This window comes from Hipposideros armiger, unplaced genomic scaffold (assembly GCF_001890085.2).
Source record: "Hipposideros armiger isolate ML-2016 unplaced genomic scaffold, ASM189008v1 scaffold_63, whole genome shotgun sequence".
In the NCBI taxonomy this organism is placed as follows: Eukaryota; Metazoa; Chordata; class Mammalia; order Chiroptera; family Hipposideridae; genus Hipposideros; species Hipposideros armiger.
In genome coordinates, this window is record NW_017731413.1 from 719,396 (window position 1) to 736,978 (window position 17,583).

Below are 17,583 nucleotides of genomic sequence, written 5' to 3' on the forward strand. Positions count from 1 at the left end.
CCAAAAAATGGCAGTCCAGCTCCAGGTTGAGCTGTTGTTCAGCATCTTAGCTGTGGAGGGCAGTGTCACTGGCCCTCATATGTGGGATCCGAACCGGGACCCTCTGGCGTCCAAGCCAGTTCTTAACCATTGCGCCACTCGGCTGGCTTTGGATTTTAATTTTATTCCTGTATAATTCAGAAAATATTTTAAGGGAACCGAGTTATTGATGTAAAAGAAAATGTATTAGCTTATTTTTCTTCACTTTATTCCTGAAAATGTGTAAGTTTTCTCGTGTGAGGAATTTCAAGTATTTAATTTTCAGTGATAAGGTGGTTTTGAATTTTTTAGAGTTCTACAGTAGCCCCATCGATACAGCAAGTGAAGACACCGCAGACTGCAAATGCTCCTGATTTAAATGATGCAATTGTGAAACTGTTCAATGACTTTGATGTTAAAGAAACCTCCCATCATTTAGTGATTTCTCATCTAGATCTACACATATGCGATGATATTCATGCTAAAGAAAAAGGTAGCTGCTTATTTTAAACTTTGGTTTTTCCAGAATTTACTATAAACTGGATTGTTTATCATGTAATATGTGGTATGTATTGTAAGATAACTGGTCATAATTTTATCATTAATATGAGATACATACATGAAAGGTGTAATGTTAAGCATTGTATATTGGTATGAAATTTTATTTTGCTTTAGTAGTTAGTACTTCAGCACAATTAATTGTTAGCTATCAATGCTAACAGTAAAATTAGGTTTAACAGAACCAAAGACTAAGTAGATGACATCCTTGGAGGATGATGAAGTATTAGACTCGCCTTTGAATTAACTTTTTCGTAATTTTGAAATTGTCCACAAATTAAATTGTTGTCCATACTCCATTTGTAATTTGCACATGTTTTCAGCATGGTTGTTCATCTACATTTTTCTGACCCCATCTGCATGGAAACCCAACTGTGTGGCTGTTTGACGTTTCTTGTGTCTCCTCGAGGCCCGCAAATCCTCCCAAAATTTGATTAGGAAGTTAAATTTCAGCTAGAAAGTTTTTTTCTTTCCTTTTAGCTTTTGTTTCCCTTACTTTTCCATATTTAGTAAACAAAGATAATGGGGTAAGCAGAAAGCTGTTCTTAGTTACTTTGAAAATCTTTAGCTCCCTAATCAAGATGCTGGGGTTTCTGTCTTTCCATCAGCGAGTGTCCCCAGCCCGTAAGTGCTGGAAGGGTTCAGCAGGTAGTCCTGCCTCTAGGAGAGTGGTTCTCAAACTTTGGTGAGCGTGAGAATCAAGCTGAGGATTTTTTTAAATGGAGACGTTGGGTCTGTGTACCTCAGACCTTAATCAGAATCTCGCTCTATGAAAATTGTTACTGTGGATTTTTAAAGCTGAGAGAGTGAATTCTGAGACTGATCCTGGATACTTAGCATCGGAAACTCCTGCCTTCATTATATAAAGCTACCAGATCAAAGGGTGGAGCAGCAAAGGTGAGGAAGATTTGGAATTTGGAGAATAAGCTTAATGATGTTATTTAAGGGATAACCCCTCCACCAAAATATTTCCCTCATTATACAGATCCGTAATTAGTTCTCTGCTGTTCTAAAATCCAGAAAGATCTAAGTATTTTTTCTTAGGTTTATGAAAAACTCATTTGCTTGAAAAACTCGACCTAAACGAACACATTGCTATTTATCATCTTTATGTTACCCACTTAGTGTAAATACTTGAATTTCCTTTTCAGAGTTATTCTGTTTTATTACCCACTGCTGACTCAGAATCTGCTGGGAGTATTGTATGATATGCCTTGTGTACACATATACCATACTACTTTCATATGGAAAGACCCAGGGGTTTTAAATAAGTGATTGTAGATCTGTACTAGGAATTCTGCTAGTTGAGATAACATTGGAGTTAACAAATGAATATAGAAAGTGTGTACATGGCTGTATCTTAATTTGTATTTGCTTTGTCAATGATGTTTAATAATTTGATTTTTATGTTGAGCTTACACTGACTTGTGACCCACTTTTGATCTTAATATACTATGTGACCTTGGACAGCATACCTAATCTAATAGACTCAATTTCCTCTTCATAAGAGGTGGAATGATAAAGTGTAGCGGTTAAGATTTCCTGGGTTCAAAACCAGCTCTACACTTAGCTGTATGACCTTGGCCTATTTCCTTAACTTCTTTGTGTCTCTATTTCTTTATCTAGAAAATGGGCATAATAATCATAGTGTCTCTCTGATAGGGCTGTTAATGAAGAGCAAATGAGTAAGTATACTTGAAGTATTTAATACAGTGCTTGGCATCTGGTTAGGGCTATAAAGATAAAAGTTGTGCTATTGTTGTATCCTCATTTTTTAGCCTAGTACCTTGCAAATCCTTCTCCAAACTCCAAATATTCCTCACCTTTCCTGCTCTCCCCTTTGATCTGGTAGCCTTGTATGATGAATGCAGGGTAATTTCTACTGCTAAGTCTCTAAGATCAGTCTTAATACTTACTAGATTGAATTGTATTTCCTAAAATCCTTAATGTATTATTAGTGATAACGGAGAGACAGTTATTACAACTTAGACTGCATCTGTGGTAAATTAAGTGTTTCTGATATTTGCTTCATACTTTCTCTCTTTCTCTCTCTCTAATCTATCTTTTTTTTCCCCCAGAGTCAAAAAGACGTATTACTGGAGGGGCTATGCAACTGTCTTTTACACAGCTAACTATAGATTATTATCCTTATCACAAAGCAGGTAAGTATAACAATTTCTTTAAATATATAAAACTTGCTTTAAAATATATAGCCAATTTGTTTCATTTTTTTAATTATTTTGTTTTAATTTAATTTTTTAAGGGGAAAACAGATGAAGACATTTGTTATTCCCTCCCACCACACTATCTTGCCAAGAAAATAGAATTGCCGTAGAAAATATTCATGGACTTTATATTGAGGTTTATGTAGATTATTAGAAAGTATAATTGTTAGAAATTGGCAATATGTGTAATTTTTAGAAATTGGCAATATTCTAAATAATTAATTTAAAACTTAAAAAAATAATACAGAGGACATATTTGTGTGATTTTAATTGTAACAAAAGCAAGTTACTAATGTGTTTGAATTTTTAAATGATATATTTAGATATTTTTTAAAATGTTAAAAAAATGAAGCAAAAGGGTAACAGTGATTTTAGCTAAGTTATAGGAGTCTAGGAACTGTTTTTAAAAAAACCTTTTCTGGGCTGGCCAAGTGGCTCAGTTGGTTAAGAGCTCGCTCAAGAGTTTGAGCTCTGAGCAACAGTGGTTCGATTCCCAGCTGAGCTGAGCAGCCGCTGAGCTGCCAACAGGTGGCAGGATGGCTCAGCTTAAAAAAAAAACCTTTTCTGGAGTTTCTAAATATCATCAATACATAAGATTTAATAGGCTCCTTGATAATCAAGTATTGGTAGGTTGTTTTCCCCCAAATAATATAAACACTAAGTAGTGTGTTTATGGCCAAATTAAGTAATTTGACCTTCAACCCATCTCTGCATTTTGGTGGTATGTGGCCTTTTTTTTTTTAATTCACACAAATAACCATAATGAGTTTTATAGGACTTTAAAAAGTGATACAATTTTTCTGTTCATAAATTTTCATTTTCAGGTGTCTGTCACTTCTATGTCAGTACCTGACAGAATTTAACACTTACACAGTTTGTTTTGATTTTCGTTTGAAGGGCTTTATTTTATATTCTGTTCCTTCTGATTCATAAGTTACTTACATAAACTTAAAATAATTTTACTATAGGAATCATTCATATTGGGAAGTAAAACTTTCCGTCATAAAGTAGATTTTATTTTTTAACTACTTTTTTTTTTTTTTTTTTTTAGCTGAGCCATCCTGCTACCTGTTGGCAGCTCAGCAGCTGCTCAGCTCGGGCTGGACTCGAATAGATTTTATTTTTTAACCCTTTTATGTACATTTTATTTTCCTTAGTTGCTATAGAAAAACCTAATCCTGATTTTTTTTTTTTTAATTTTATTGGGGAATTGGGCGAGGGAACAGCCTTGGGGAATCGGGGAAGGGGAACAGACAAGTTGCTGTCCTTTTGTTCTTCAGTCTAGTTGTGGAGGACGTTGCTTCATTGGCCCATGTTGGTATTATCATTGCACTCTTCCCAGGTGAGGCATTCGCTGGCCGGCCATTGGATGGCTGCTCACGGTGGCTAACAGCAGCTCATGGCAGCTGGCCTCTCACACTGGCTGCCAGCCACTCATGGTAGCTCACGGCAGCCCACTGCAGCTCCAACTGCAGCCTATGCTGTCGCCGGCGACTCACCGCAGCCCAGCTCCAGGTCGAGCTGTTGTTCACCATCTTAGCTGCAGAGGGCGCAGCTTCACTGGCCCTCCTGTGGGATCCGAACTGGGGCCTTGCCACTCAGAGCTGGCATCCCAAGCCAACTCTTAACCAATGTGCCACTCGGCCGGCCCTTGATATATATTTTATTTTCTCTCCAGAAAACATATATAGATATATCATTATGACTGATGCCCATCTTGAGAATTTTTATTGGTTTCTTCAGTTTTATAATAATCCTCATCTTACCGTTTTTTTATAGATAAGTTTTTGTTTGTCACTTTACAACAAAATCTTTGATGAAAAGACTTTTTTCTTTGGTGCTATTTTCTGGGATTCTGCCTCATGGTAATATGCCAGGTGGTTGAGCGTTCGTGAAAGTTGACTATCGGTGCAGCTTCTAATTGAAACTTTGAGTGATGTTCTACCAAGGGTGGGTTCTAGATAGAAACTCCCCCAGGTTATTTGCTTTTTTGACACTCTTTCCCTCTATTCTAAACGATTGTTCATATTTTCTAGGAAGAGTGAAATCTATAGTAAGTGAAGGCTGTGAATTTATTGGAAGATTAAAGAATCCCTGAGAATATGAATAAATCTCATTAGAAGCATTGCTGTAATAGAATAAATGAAAATCGTGAACTTTTCAGTGAAATTTCTGTTATTCATTTTATAGGAGATAGTTGTAATCATTGGATGTATTTTAGTGATGCAACCAAGACAAAAATTGGATGGGCCAACGAGTTGTTACATGAATTTGAGTGCAACGTTGAAATGCTTAAACAGGCTGTAAAGGATCATAATGTAGGTTCACCTCCTAAATCCCCAACACATGCCTCTCCCCAGCACACACAAACAGGTATTTTACCTATAACATTATGCATTCCTCTAATATTTTGTGTGTGTGTGTTTGTGTGTTCATATATTTTGTGTAAGTAAGTATTATGTTTAATGTATAAAAATCCTGTACCTCATTCATACCATAGTCCTATGGAACAAAGCACTTTTTAAATTAATATGATGAATAAGAGTAATGCCCAGGTAGAATATTTCAGACGCTTAAATGGCTAGTAAATCTCTCTCTTTAACAAGGATTCCAGTCAAAAGTTATTATATGAGACAATCTTAAATGTGATATAACTATGATTTCTGTTTAAAGGATAATCATCACAAAAAAAGAATAATCATCATTATAATTTACATTTTTATAACAGTTTATATGTAAAGTATTTCCACATTTTTATCTCATTTGAGAAATTAGGATTCACCTATATTTCTAGTAGCTATAATAATAATAAAAGAATGACTGTTAGGGAAAAATTTGCAATAAATTAAAAGGGTTTTTTGTTTCCCACAGAGAAAGACTCGGCTCTGAAAGGGACTTCCAGAACACCCTCAGTATTATCTCAACAATCCAAAGCTAAGTTAATGTCTAGCTCTGTTGTGGTTAGAGTTGCAGATTTCATTGTATACCAGGTATGTTTTACTTTTTAAATTAAATCTTCTGGCAAATAACTTTCGTATCTCCCACAAGCAATTCTTACAAACTAATGCCACCATTTTATTTAATAATATCTTGACCAGTTATATGAAATGGCTAAATTAGACAGGATAGCAAATATCAGTTCACTGATTTTTGTTTATGTAGTTAACTAGAATTAGGCAAACTTTGAGGTTAAGGCTCCAGTCCTCTAGATTGCGAAGTCTGCAGCAAAGACTTCTGACTCCAACTGCAAGTTCAGGGGTTTCCCTAAACTACCCTCAGATTCGAGAATTCACTAGAAAAAAATCACACAGCCACATATTAGGGGAAGGAATACAAATTAGAACCAGCCATAGGAAGAGAGCATAGAGTGGAGTTTCGTAGGGTTCCAAATTCGGAGCTTTTCTTTCCTCAGGACACCGTAGCCTCCTGACATGGATGTGTAACAATATGCATGAAATGCTGCGTAGGTAGTTGAATTCAGCCTCCAGGTGACCCAAAGTGTCTACCCTCTAAACACTACGAAAGCTATCAAAGGATGGCCGGCCCCACTCTGAAACACTTTGTGAGCATGAACTGTCAGTTGTGGTCTCAGGGGTCCACCATGAATAGGAAATTCCAAGAGTTTAGAATTACCTTTCAGGAGCAGGGACAAAGGCCAGACTTCTCTGTGGAGTTCAGATTCCTTATTACACAATTGTCTTCGTGGAAGAAACCAAAATACCTTTTTGCTTTATTGAACTACCAAGCATTGGCCATACTGTGAACATAAATTTATAGCTAAGAACTCTTGTCTCATTTATACGAACCATCTTACTAGGCTCTAATCTCACAAGATGATCTAACCGCTTGGTCCTTTGAGACGAACAATACAATATGTGACCTATTTTTTAAAAATAAAAGGAAGGATTTCAGATGTGTATTAGCATTTATGAATTGTTCTCATTCATTTTGATAAGCGTGTGGCTTTGAGACGTAGTTTTATCTGAACAGTTTTCATTTTACTCATTGGTTTTCAGCTGGGGCTGATTCTGCCTCCCAGTGGACATTTGGCATTGACTAAGGACAAGTTTGGTTATCACAGTTGGAGAGGGTTGGTGCTGACATCTAGTGGGTAGAGACCAGTGATGCTACTAAATGTACAATGCGCTGGACAGCCCCCATAACAAAGAATTATCTGGCCCAAAATGTCAGTAGAGCCAATTTTGAGAAACACTAATTTAACACCTATTTTCTTATTGTTCAATTGCTTCTTTCTTTACATTCTATAGATAATGCATCTTATTTGAAGCAGACTTTAAATTATGAGATTTAAATAAATTCATATGGAAGTGGGGGAAGGAAATCATCCATAATCTCAAATGGTTGAGGATGAAGTACAGTAAAGAAGACCCACATACACAAACACACAAAAACAAAACAGACAAATAAAAGTAACAGGAAGAAAATAAAAATTAATTAGATAATGTAAGGAACTGACTTAAATTTATAAAGACTGTACAACTAATCAAAAGACGTGATTAGCAATTTACACAAATGGAGACAAACTGTTGAAAAGCATTCCACTTTATATGAGAAATATACATGTTTGCTGAATGAATGAGAAAAATTAAAATAACCTCGAGATATATCCCTGGATCTACTAAACAGTCATAAATAAATGAAATTGATAATACTCTATTGGTTGAACTTTGGGAAATTAGTATGTGCATTTTTAATATAATTATAAATAATCTTTTGTGGGGGGAGAGTGAAAAAGTATAACTAGAACCTTAAAACTAATAGTGTTTTATACAGTTCATAGTGGAGAAGCATTCTAGCCTTGAGGACTTGGATCTGTGCCCAGACTCTACCATTTACTTATTTTATTATCTTATAGAAATATTCTATGTTATTTTAAGGCTAAAAATAATAAGTTTGCAGGGGGTGTTGTACAGAGTTAATTTTGTAATTGATAAGAATCCAAAGAGATTCTAGTTTTCTGAATAGCTGATTGGTATTATTTAAAAATAATTTAATGTGAAGTTTAATATGAGTAAATTTCATTGAAAAGTAACCATTAATAAGTTATTGGAAGTAGTTTTAAGAGTTTGAAATGATGTCCATGTTGCACACATTCTTTGGAAAGGACTTTGTTCAGTTACTTCAGTAAACTTAATTATTTTTTCAGGTCTCTACAGCAGAACAATATCGTTCTTCCCCCAAAAGTATGATTTCTTGCAATAAAAAATCCCTGTATCTTCCACAAGAAATGTCAGCTGTCTATATAGAATTCACCGAATATTATTATCCAGATGGCAAGGATTTTCCAAGTAAGAATTTCCTGTTTTGTGATTATTTGTCTATTACTTGGAAAGTTATATTTTTTTTTCTTGCTAACATTTCAATTTTATAAATGTGAAAACAGAAACAAAGGTCTGTTGTTCTTTATCCTTGTTATTTCTGTGTAATGTATAACTCTAGTATAGCATTTTTACATGTCATTATGTGTTGATATGTTCTTTTCCCTCACTGGCTTGTAGTGTACTTGATGTCAGGCAGGAATCATGTAGAATTCATGCTTCATTTTATCCCTGAGTTTTGACTCATTTGTACTTTGTAACTTTGTTTAATGAAAGTTATTTGTAGAATAAGGTAATTTTTTTCCTTATTTCTGTTATGTAAAAGTCTATGTTTCATTGAAAAATGAATAATGAAGTTATCCTTTTAGCTACAGAGAATTTTAAGGGCTGGTTTTTAATGCCCATATGTATACTTTGGACAACTTTTGGCACTTGTCTTTAGTTAGAAACATTGAATGACATGAATTTTTATTTGTAAGCTACTTTGGCTGCCTAAAGTTAAAATGATTATAATTTGTGTTCTTTGAATATTAAAATTCTTTGTTATTGTCTCAGTTCATCAAGGAGTCCTTTAAACTAAAGTTTGCCTTTGTTTATGTGGTACCTTTTTCATTACTGTAGTTGAAAAATCATAGTTGAGAAAAAAATGTTTAAATGAAATAGGTTACATTATTGGAAGAAAGACATTTTGTGTCCTCTCTTTAAAAGTGGAACTCCAAAACAGTTTGACATATTTTGCCCATTTGTTTAATGTTGACTTAATATAGGTTCTTAGTTTCAAAGGGAATTTCATGAGCCTTTGTTTATAATTAAAAAGAAGGTAATCTGGAAATTCAGAGAATCAGATGACGAACTATTTTATCACTTTAATTTTTGTTTGTGCCAAACATTTGGGATCTAATCTTCACCATTTTTATGCTTTTCAACAGTCTTTTGTGTATTTCTCATTTGTTTGATTTCTCCTACCTTCCTGACTAAAACGATGAGAAAATTAAGATAGGTTAAGACACTTGCTCAGCACCCTGTAAAGAGTAAAATGTCACAGCTGAAACTCAAGGATAGGTCTTCTAAATTGAAATTTGTTGTTTTTTTCCCAACTCTTTCCCAGGGTATTTACAGCCATTTTTCTATAATTAGTAATCCTATTTTTTTCAGCCCTCTCCTAAACCCTCCAAAAATTGTTTTCCTTAAATAATGCATCATTGAGCTAGAAACTTTTCTTCTTAGTGAAGACTAATTTCCAGGATTTCTGACTTTTAATCTAGGTTTATTTCTATCAGTTTTGTTAATGTGTGCCAAAGAAATTACAATCCCATTCTGTAATCTATACTTATTTTCCTGATAAAAATAGAAAATTCCTTACCAGCAATTTAATTCCTAGCCACCTAGATACCTAGGAGTGGAATTGCTAGATTATGTTTAACTGTTTTTAATTTAAATTTTTATTATGGAAAATTTTACAGTATATGCAAAAGTAAAGAGAGTAATATATTGAATCACCATATATAAGAACCCATTTTCAGTCCTCATATTTTATCTCTCTGTTAAGTAAGTGATCCAAGTTTAAAACCATATAACTTTTTAAATAACTGTAAGAGTAATGTGTTCATTATATTGAAAAGAAAATGCCAAAAATAAAAAATGGTCCATGAGCCTACAATTTAGAGACAACTGCTAAAAATAAGCGTATTAGTTTGCCAGGGCTGCCATAATAAAGAACCATAGATTGGTTGATTTAAACAACAGAAATTTTTTTCTTCACAGTTCTGGAGGCTGAAAGTTCTAAATCAAAGTATCAATATGGTTGTTTGCTCAGAGACCTCTCTCCTTGGTTTGTAGATAGCGTCTTTTCACCTGGTCTTTGTGTGTGTCTGTTTCCTGATCTCCACTCCTCGTGACATCTGTCATATTGGACTAGGGCCTGTTCATATGAACTCATTTTTACCATAATTGATGATTTAAAAGCCCTGTCTCCATATACAGTCAAATCCTGAGGTACTGGAGGTTAGAACTTCAGCATATCAATTTTGAGGGGACACAGTTGAGACCCTAACAACAAGCATAGTGTTGTTAGTCCTGTTTTTAATGTATGTGTTTCTTTTACATATTTGATTTATATCCTGTTATTTTCCCTTAATGATAAGAGAACATTCCAGGTTTGTACAAATTCATTGTAAATGTCTTTAATAGTTACATAAATAATCTGTTTCAGAAGTGGATCCTTGTTAGAAACTGCATATAGATCTTTCTACTGCTTAGTGCCCCAGGTTTCTTCCTCTGTCCCAGAGCTGCAGTCATGTCTCTTTCCTTCTGTGCTGCAGCCTTAGGGACTGACTGCATTTGCTCTCTGGTCTTCTCTTTGGCTGCCATCATCACTTAATCTATACCTGAGATCCTTTCTCTTTCCTTCCCTTCCCGAGTGTGATGTGATCGCCTCAGCACTTCATTCCTGGCTATTCCCAAAACCAAGCACCTCTGTCTACATCCCAATTGAATGTCTCTGTTGGACTTGAATTACAATTTTTCTACTTCCATGTCTGTCTTGTGTAATAGCCAGTGATTTTTTAAGGACAGGGACCATACCCTATTTTTTGTTTTATTAATTCTTTGTGCTTGACACCATACACATTCAATGAACCTTTGCTGAAAGAAAGTGAATGAATGAATGAAAGAACGAACGAATGAAAGCAAAAGAAATCCTATTCAGGACATTGTACAATGCTGTCTCTACTGGTATCTTACATATTGAGCTTATTTTCCTTTAATGTAGTTTAAAGGTTCTAGATATGCGTGCTATTCCCTTTCATAGAAGTAAATAGGTCTGAATTTTTGGAATAAAATACCTTCATCAGATGCTCTGAAAATGGTATTAGCTTTTATGATACAAATATGTGTATGTGGATTTCAGGAAGTGATGTATACTTTAATTGTGGATATTAGTTTAACATATATTAGCAACAAAACATTTATTGAACCCCTAAGCATTGTGATATTTTGGAGGAGCTGTGAAAAACAGTGTATTCATGTGATTATTTAAGAGATACTTGAGTTTTTACTTTGCACCAAGCACTATTCTAGGTTTAGGATTAAGTGGAGAATACATGATCCCTCTTCTCAAGGAGATCTGCCTAGTTTACTACTTTTATAAGAAATTAGTAATTAGATGTGGTTCTCTCATTTTAGAGGATTCCGATTAAGATATGGGTAGTAAAAGTTCTTATAGAAATATGAGATTAAGGAGCACAACTTTGATATTATACTTCATCAAGAAGGTAAGGTTTTTTGAAGTTTGCTTCTTGGTGACTGTACCATTAGGAAAAGAAATCTAAAGAGTACTTCCTTTTTATACAGTTAGTTTTAGATCGAATCGTATATTTTTCAGATAGTGAAACATAGAAAAATGTTTTTTGTCTATCTAAATTTGTTTACTATCATCCAATGTGTCACTTTAATTTTGTGAATAACATCTGAAAAACATTTTACCTTAATTTTAAAAGAATAAAACTTGTTTAAAATGTCTTTTCTGTTTTCAGGGAAGATTGAGAACTATCTGTTCATTAAAAATCTTTTTAAAATTTTTTTCTCCACAGTTCCATCTCCCAACCTTTATAGCCAGCTGAATGCACTACAGTTTACTGTGGATGAAAGAAGTATTCTGTGGTTAAATCAATTTCTGTTGGATTTAAAACAGAGTCTTAATCAGTTTATGGCTGTATACAAGTTGAATGACAATTCAAAATCTGATGAGCATGTTGATATTCGAGTTGATGGCTTAATGCTAAAGGTACCATATAAACAAGTGGCTATGAGAACAAAACCATTTTTACAGAAAAAAAATTAACACCATTATATTTCCAGGATGTAAGAGGGATGTTCAAATATAAATCAGCTTCCTTGCAATTTTAATTTTGATTTTGAAATTCAGTTTTAATTTTAATTTTCAATTGTAGGAGCTTTAAGAGACTTTTTCCCCGCTTCTTTCTCTACCTTTCTCATATTTTTATTGTTTTCATTGCTCATCCATTTTGCGGTAAGCAGTAGAAGTAAAATTTAAATCAGTCATTTTTTCCTATTTCTTACCAGAGCTGAAAAAAAATTTTTTTTAAAGAGCGTAAATAATACGATGGTGCTTTTAAGTTATATCTGGGTTTTGTTCACATTCATTCTATTAATATTCAATAATAATAGAAAGTTGCTTTATATTATAGCCAGGTAGTTGATAATCTGAATTCCATGGATATTTAAACTTCAAAAGAAGGAAATTATTTTTTAAAGTTTAGTGTAGTAAATAGACTAAGACTTGGCGTGGATGAAAATTTCAGTTGCTAGATCTGTTGCTGACGGACTAAATTTATATACCTTTAATTTCTCTGTAAAACGAGGTTAATATTCAACAATTGCATTGCAAAAATGTTTTAAAGATCTCAAAAATCCTATAATATTCACTACAGAGACACATTTTATAACATTTACAATTATAATTTAAAATACAATTATATAATCTTTACATTTTTCTGAGTATGGGCAGTTTTAAAACCAGTCATTTTGCAATCTTTGATGTGACTATTTTAAGAAACGTAGTTAATTATTTCTGGAAAGTTATTTTAGTAAATAATTGGACCTTTACTCTTAAATAAATTTTCTTAATAGTTTTCTCCCAGAAAAGGGATTCTAATGACATCTACCAAGTCATTCCATTTACTCATTCTCCAAACTGCTTGGATTTAAAATATCCTAACAAAAAATTCCCTTTTTTAAACTTGGCACCTTCATATATATACATACATATATATATATATGTATATATATGTATACACACACACACACACACACACACACATATATATACACATATATACATATATATGTGTGTGTGTATATATATGTATATACTCAAGGCATAGTAAGCATTTAGTAGTACTGATATAATTCAGTTTTCTTTTTATTTTGTGATATGTTGTATGCAAATATATATGTATATTATATACATTATTATTTATGTTTGTTTTTTTCTTAGTGGTTAATCTTTTAAAACCCTTTCATTCAGTTTAATAAAAAGATCTGAGCAAGAGAGCTAGTATTTTATGTCTGGATAGGGAAGTAGTATTTGGTGGGGGGAAAGAATTCCTGAGCTAAGTTATATTCTTGGCGATGTTATCTTCAAGATGAATGGACTTGTGAGTTAGACTCAATGGGTGTTTTCTCTTCCAGTTCGTCATTCCTTCGGGCATGAAACCGGAGTGCCATGAAGATCAGCCACGTGCGGTCTCTGTCCAGAGCTCTGAAGTGACTGCCACGAATACCAGGCACTGCCCCAACTGTCGGCACTCTGACCTGGAGGCTTTGTTCCAAGACTTTAAAGATTGTGATTTTTTCAGTAAAACGTATACCAGCTTCCCCAAATCCAGTGACAATTTTAATCTTCTGCATCCAATCTTCCAGAGACATGCTCACGAGCAAGATACCAAAATGCATGAAGTTTATAAAGGAAATGTTACTCCCAAGTTGAACAAACACACACTTAAAACTTCGGCTGCCACGGATGTTTGGGCGGTGTACTTTTCGCAATTTTGGATAGATTATGAAGGGATGAAAAGTGGAAAAGGGCGACCAGTAAGTTTTGTAGACTCTTTCCCTCTTTCCATCTGGATTTGTCAACCCACAAGGTATGCACTGTCACAAAAAGAGCGGCTGACTTGTAATCAGGTATCTCTAAATACATCGCAGAGTGAATCTAGTGACCTGACCAGCCGACTGAAGCGGAAAAAGCTCCTGAAGGAGTATTACAGTACAGAGTCTGAGCCCTTGACAAATGGTGGTCAGAAACCTGCTTCAGACACATGTCTAAGGTTTTCCTCTTCGTCGTCTGATGCAGATATTCATGTCCTGGTTCATGTTCATAAACATGTCAGTATACAGATCAATCACTACCAGTATCTGCTCCTGCTTTTCCTCCGTGAGTCACTTATTCTGCTTTCCGAGAACTTAAGGAAAGATGTAGAAGATGTGACAGGCAGTCCTGCTAGTCAGACCTCCATTTGCATTGGAATTTTACTTAAAAGTGCAGAAGTGGCTCTTTTGCTACATCCAGTGGATCACACAGATACTCTTAAGTCTCCTGTTTCTGAAAGTGTGACCCCAGTGGTTCCTGATTATTTGCCTACAGAAAACGGAGAATTCTTGTCTTCAAAAAGAAAACAAGTTAGTAGAGGTATAAACCAAATTAGAAGTGTAACTGTTAATCAAATGGCAGACAACAGATCTATGAGCGTTGACCTTAGCCATGCCCCTCTGAAGGATCCTTTGCTTTTTAAATCAGCTAGTGACACAAATCTGCAAAAAGGCATTTCTTTTCTGGATTATTTATCAGATAAAAATTTAGGGAAAATAAGTGAAGATGAAAGTAGTGGAATTGTTTGCAAAAGTGGTTCACGAGAAATTGGATCAGAAACAAGTGACAAAAAGGATTTATCTTATACAGATTCAATTAGTGTCATAAACTCCAGAGAAGATTCAAGTGTGCTGTCACTTGATAATGATGGTACTCAAAACATGTTTTCCAATAGTTTAACTAGTAAAGGAAATGAAGCCATGCAGTTGGTCTTTAAAGCCGAAGATTTGCTTCCAGAAATAGCTTCACTCTCTGAGAACATGGACATCAGTAAAGAAGAAGCAGCCACAGTTAGAACACTTAAATCCCAGTCATCTTTAAGGTAACAGCATACTATTGGGGTTTGGGGGCTTTTGTTTTGCTCTGTGTGTGTGTGTGTGTGTCTGTGTGTGTGTGTGTGTGTGTGTGTGTGTGTCTGTGTGTGTGTGTATGTACATGCATGTGAGTATATTTTGCTTTTGGACAGAAAGAGCCATGACAAAATACGGCATTGTTAGAGTTAACATTTGGAAGGGTAGTTTTTTCAAATTATGAAAACACTAAGCTTATACTTGTAAAATATAATTTAAAAACTTGTAGACACTATTATACATATTTTTATTTTGTTAGAAGTATTTTTTAGAAAGAATTTTTTTTCTTTATATGTGATGATTTTCCAATAATTTTGTTTGTTGACAGTGGAAAGCCAAAGGAACGGTGCCCACCCAACCTGGTTCCACTCTGTGCTTCGCATAAGAACGTGAAAAGCTCCTCACAAACCTCCCTGGATACCATTTCACTTGACAGCATGATATTGGAAGAACAGTTGTTAGAAAGTGATGGAAGTGATAGTCATATATTTTGGGAAAAAGGTAAAGCAGCACAGTCTAAGAATTTATATTTTATACACATACATATCTTAGAAGTGATGTTTAAGTATTTTTAGTTATATTCAATAATTAATTACGGCCCCCAAAATATGTATTTTATTTATACACACATACATGCATAACAAAGAGCATTGCACCTAACTTTCTATTGTAATAGCTGTTTCAGCACTTCTTTTAACAGATACTCCTTTCTTTTTGTGGCTGACATTCTGCATTTATCTGTATATAGTCATTTAGATCATAAAGCAGGCCATCATTAAGGCTAGCCTCTCACAGAGGCTCCTGCATCTGGAATTTTGACTAGCTGGCCTTAATTAGCATGCTAGATTCTCAATTTTGTGATCTTAGGACTAGACTTTTTCCAGACTGGATCTACTGATTCCCATAACCAGGATTCTCTCACACAATTGTATATGATAGAAAGACATGATTGCCTGATTTTGTTCAGGGGCAACTAATGCCATGGTAAAGACCAGTAGGAATGACTTAGAAAGAATTAGATGCATCCCCACCACTAAGGCATGGAGACTCTGTGAACAGGAATAAAAGCACAGACCATAGCCAGGGAGTTAAGAGAGCAGAGACACAAATTACTCTGTGTATGAAAGGTAGTAAGCCTATTGATGCAGTTGAAAACAGCTCAGGTAAGGAAAGACTCACAGCTTCGGAAACTGAAGCTTAGATTAGTGTACTGTCAGGAAGTAGTAGAGGCAGATTTGGAACTCAGCTAGCCTGACCTAAGAGCTGAAGCTTTTAACCAACCAGGATGTAATACTAGCTCAGAATACTAATACAGACTTGGGAAATGATTGCCATATGTAAACGAAAAGCCCTGATCTAACCCCAGTCAGTGTAGGCAATTCAGCAGTCTCCTTTCCAGCGTGCTCTACCAATTAAATGTGGAGGAGATACTGATCTGGTTGCCTAAAAATATACTCTGTATTCACAGATAGCTCTATTGCCGAGTTCCCCTGTCCTCTTTATGGTTTAACACCCTACCTTAACAGATGATTTCTGTTTTGTGAACAAAATATATTTCAAAAACAGTGTTCCTGTACAAGCTATCTGTGCTTATTCTCAAAAAGCATCAGTGATTTTCTTATTATTTCTAAAAACTAAATAATAAAAATGACTGCCACTCAATTTGGAAAATATAGACAACTGCAATTTGGAAAATAAAATAGCCCCGAAGTTCCGCAATCTAGAACTATTACTTATTCTTTGAATTTGTATATGTATCCACATATATATGTATTTGTGTCATATTACATATGTAGTTTTCTTGTTATCACATGTAAGCATTTTTTAATATTATTTAAATTCCTTTGAAAATGTTTTTAAAGTCTATATTAAATTGTCATAAGAATGTACCATGACCTTTTAATCATTTCTCTGATATTGGATGTTTAGATTGTTTATAACTTTTTAGTTATAAAAATGCTATAATTAATATCATTGTTCATAAATTTTGTCTGCATTTCTAATTACTGTCTTAGAATAGATTCCAGCAGTGGACTATTTTCAGTATCCTGAAAAATATAAAGGCATTGATTCTGTGTTGTAACATTTAAATGATATACTCATATGATTTTATAGTCCTAATTCTCCTGAACTATAATGATTTTATGTCAGAGGAATTGTTTTTCGTTTGGAAGACTCTTGTTTTCTGTTTTCTTTGTTTTAATTTTACAAGAAATATATGGATATGCTCTCACTGTAAAAAAAATCAGATATTATAGAAATATCTAGAATAAAAAATGAAGGTATCACTTTTTTTTTCATTGTTAGTTTCATTGTACAGAACAATGCAATAGTTATCCTTTTCACCCTCACAAAGTAACAATCCCCCCTCCCCATCTACTGTCCTCCCACCCCTGATATCATGCTTATCTATTACAATTCCATTGACTCCATTCCCACACTCTACTCCACATCCCATGACTATATGTATATATAATTATAGTTGACATACATTATTATTCAACATCAGCTTCAGAAATACAGTGCAGTGTATTACATAGTCTACACCGACTATGAAGTGGCCTCCCTAACAAAACATGAGTCCATCTGGCCCCCTAAAAAATATTTGCATTATTGATTATATTCCCCAGACTGTCTTTTCTATCCCTGAGGCCATATTGTAGTTACCAATTTGTATTGTCTCATCCCTTCCCCTTCTCCTT

The 17,583-nt window shown here is 34.4% G+C and overlaps 1 protein-coding gene across 1 annotated transcript in view; it reads left to right on the forward strand.

The window, feature by feature from the left end:
* Positions 1-17,583, forward strand: part of BLTP3B (bridge-like lipid transfer protein family member 3B) — a 90,372-nt gene that overhangs the window by 38,813 nt on the left and 33,976 nt on the right. The window contains exons 8-15 of the mRNA XM_019641734.1: positions 331-511; positions 2,655-2,738; positions 4,992-5,174; positions 5,673-5,791; positions 7,969-8,110; positions 11,731-11,924; positions 13,352-14,853; positions 15,210-15,382. Of these exons, the coding sequence (XP_019497279.1) occupies positions 331-511; positions 2,655-2,738; positions 4,992-5,174; positions 5,673-5,791; positions 7,969-8,110; positions 11,731-11,924; positions 13,352-14,853; positions 15,210-15,382 (2,578 nt within the window). The remainder of the gene's footprint in view (positions 1-330; positions 512-2,654; positions 2,739-4,991; positions 5,175-5,672; positions 5,792-7,968; positions 8,111-11,730; positions 11,925-13,351; positions 14,854-15,209; positions 15,383-17,583) is intronic.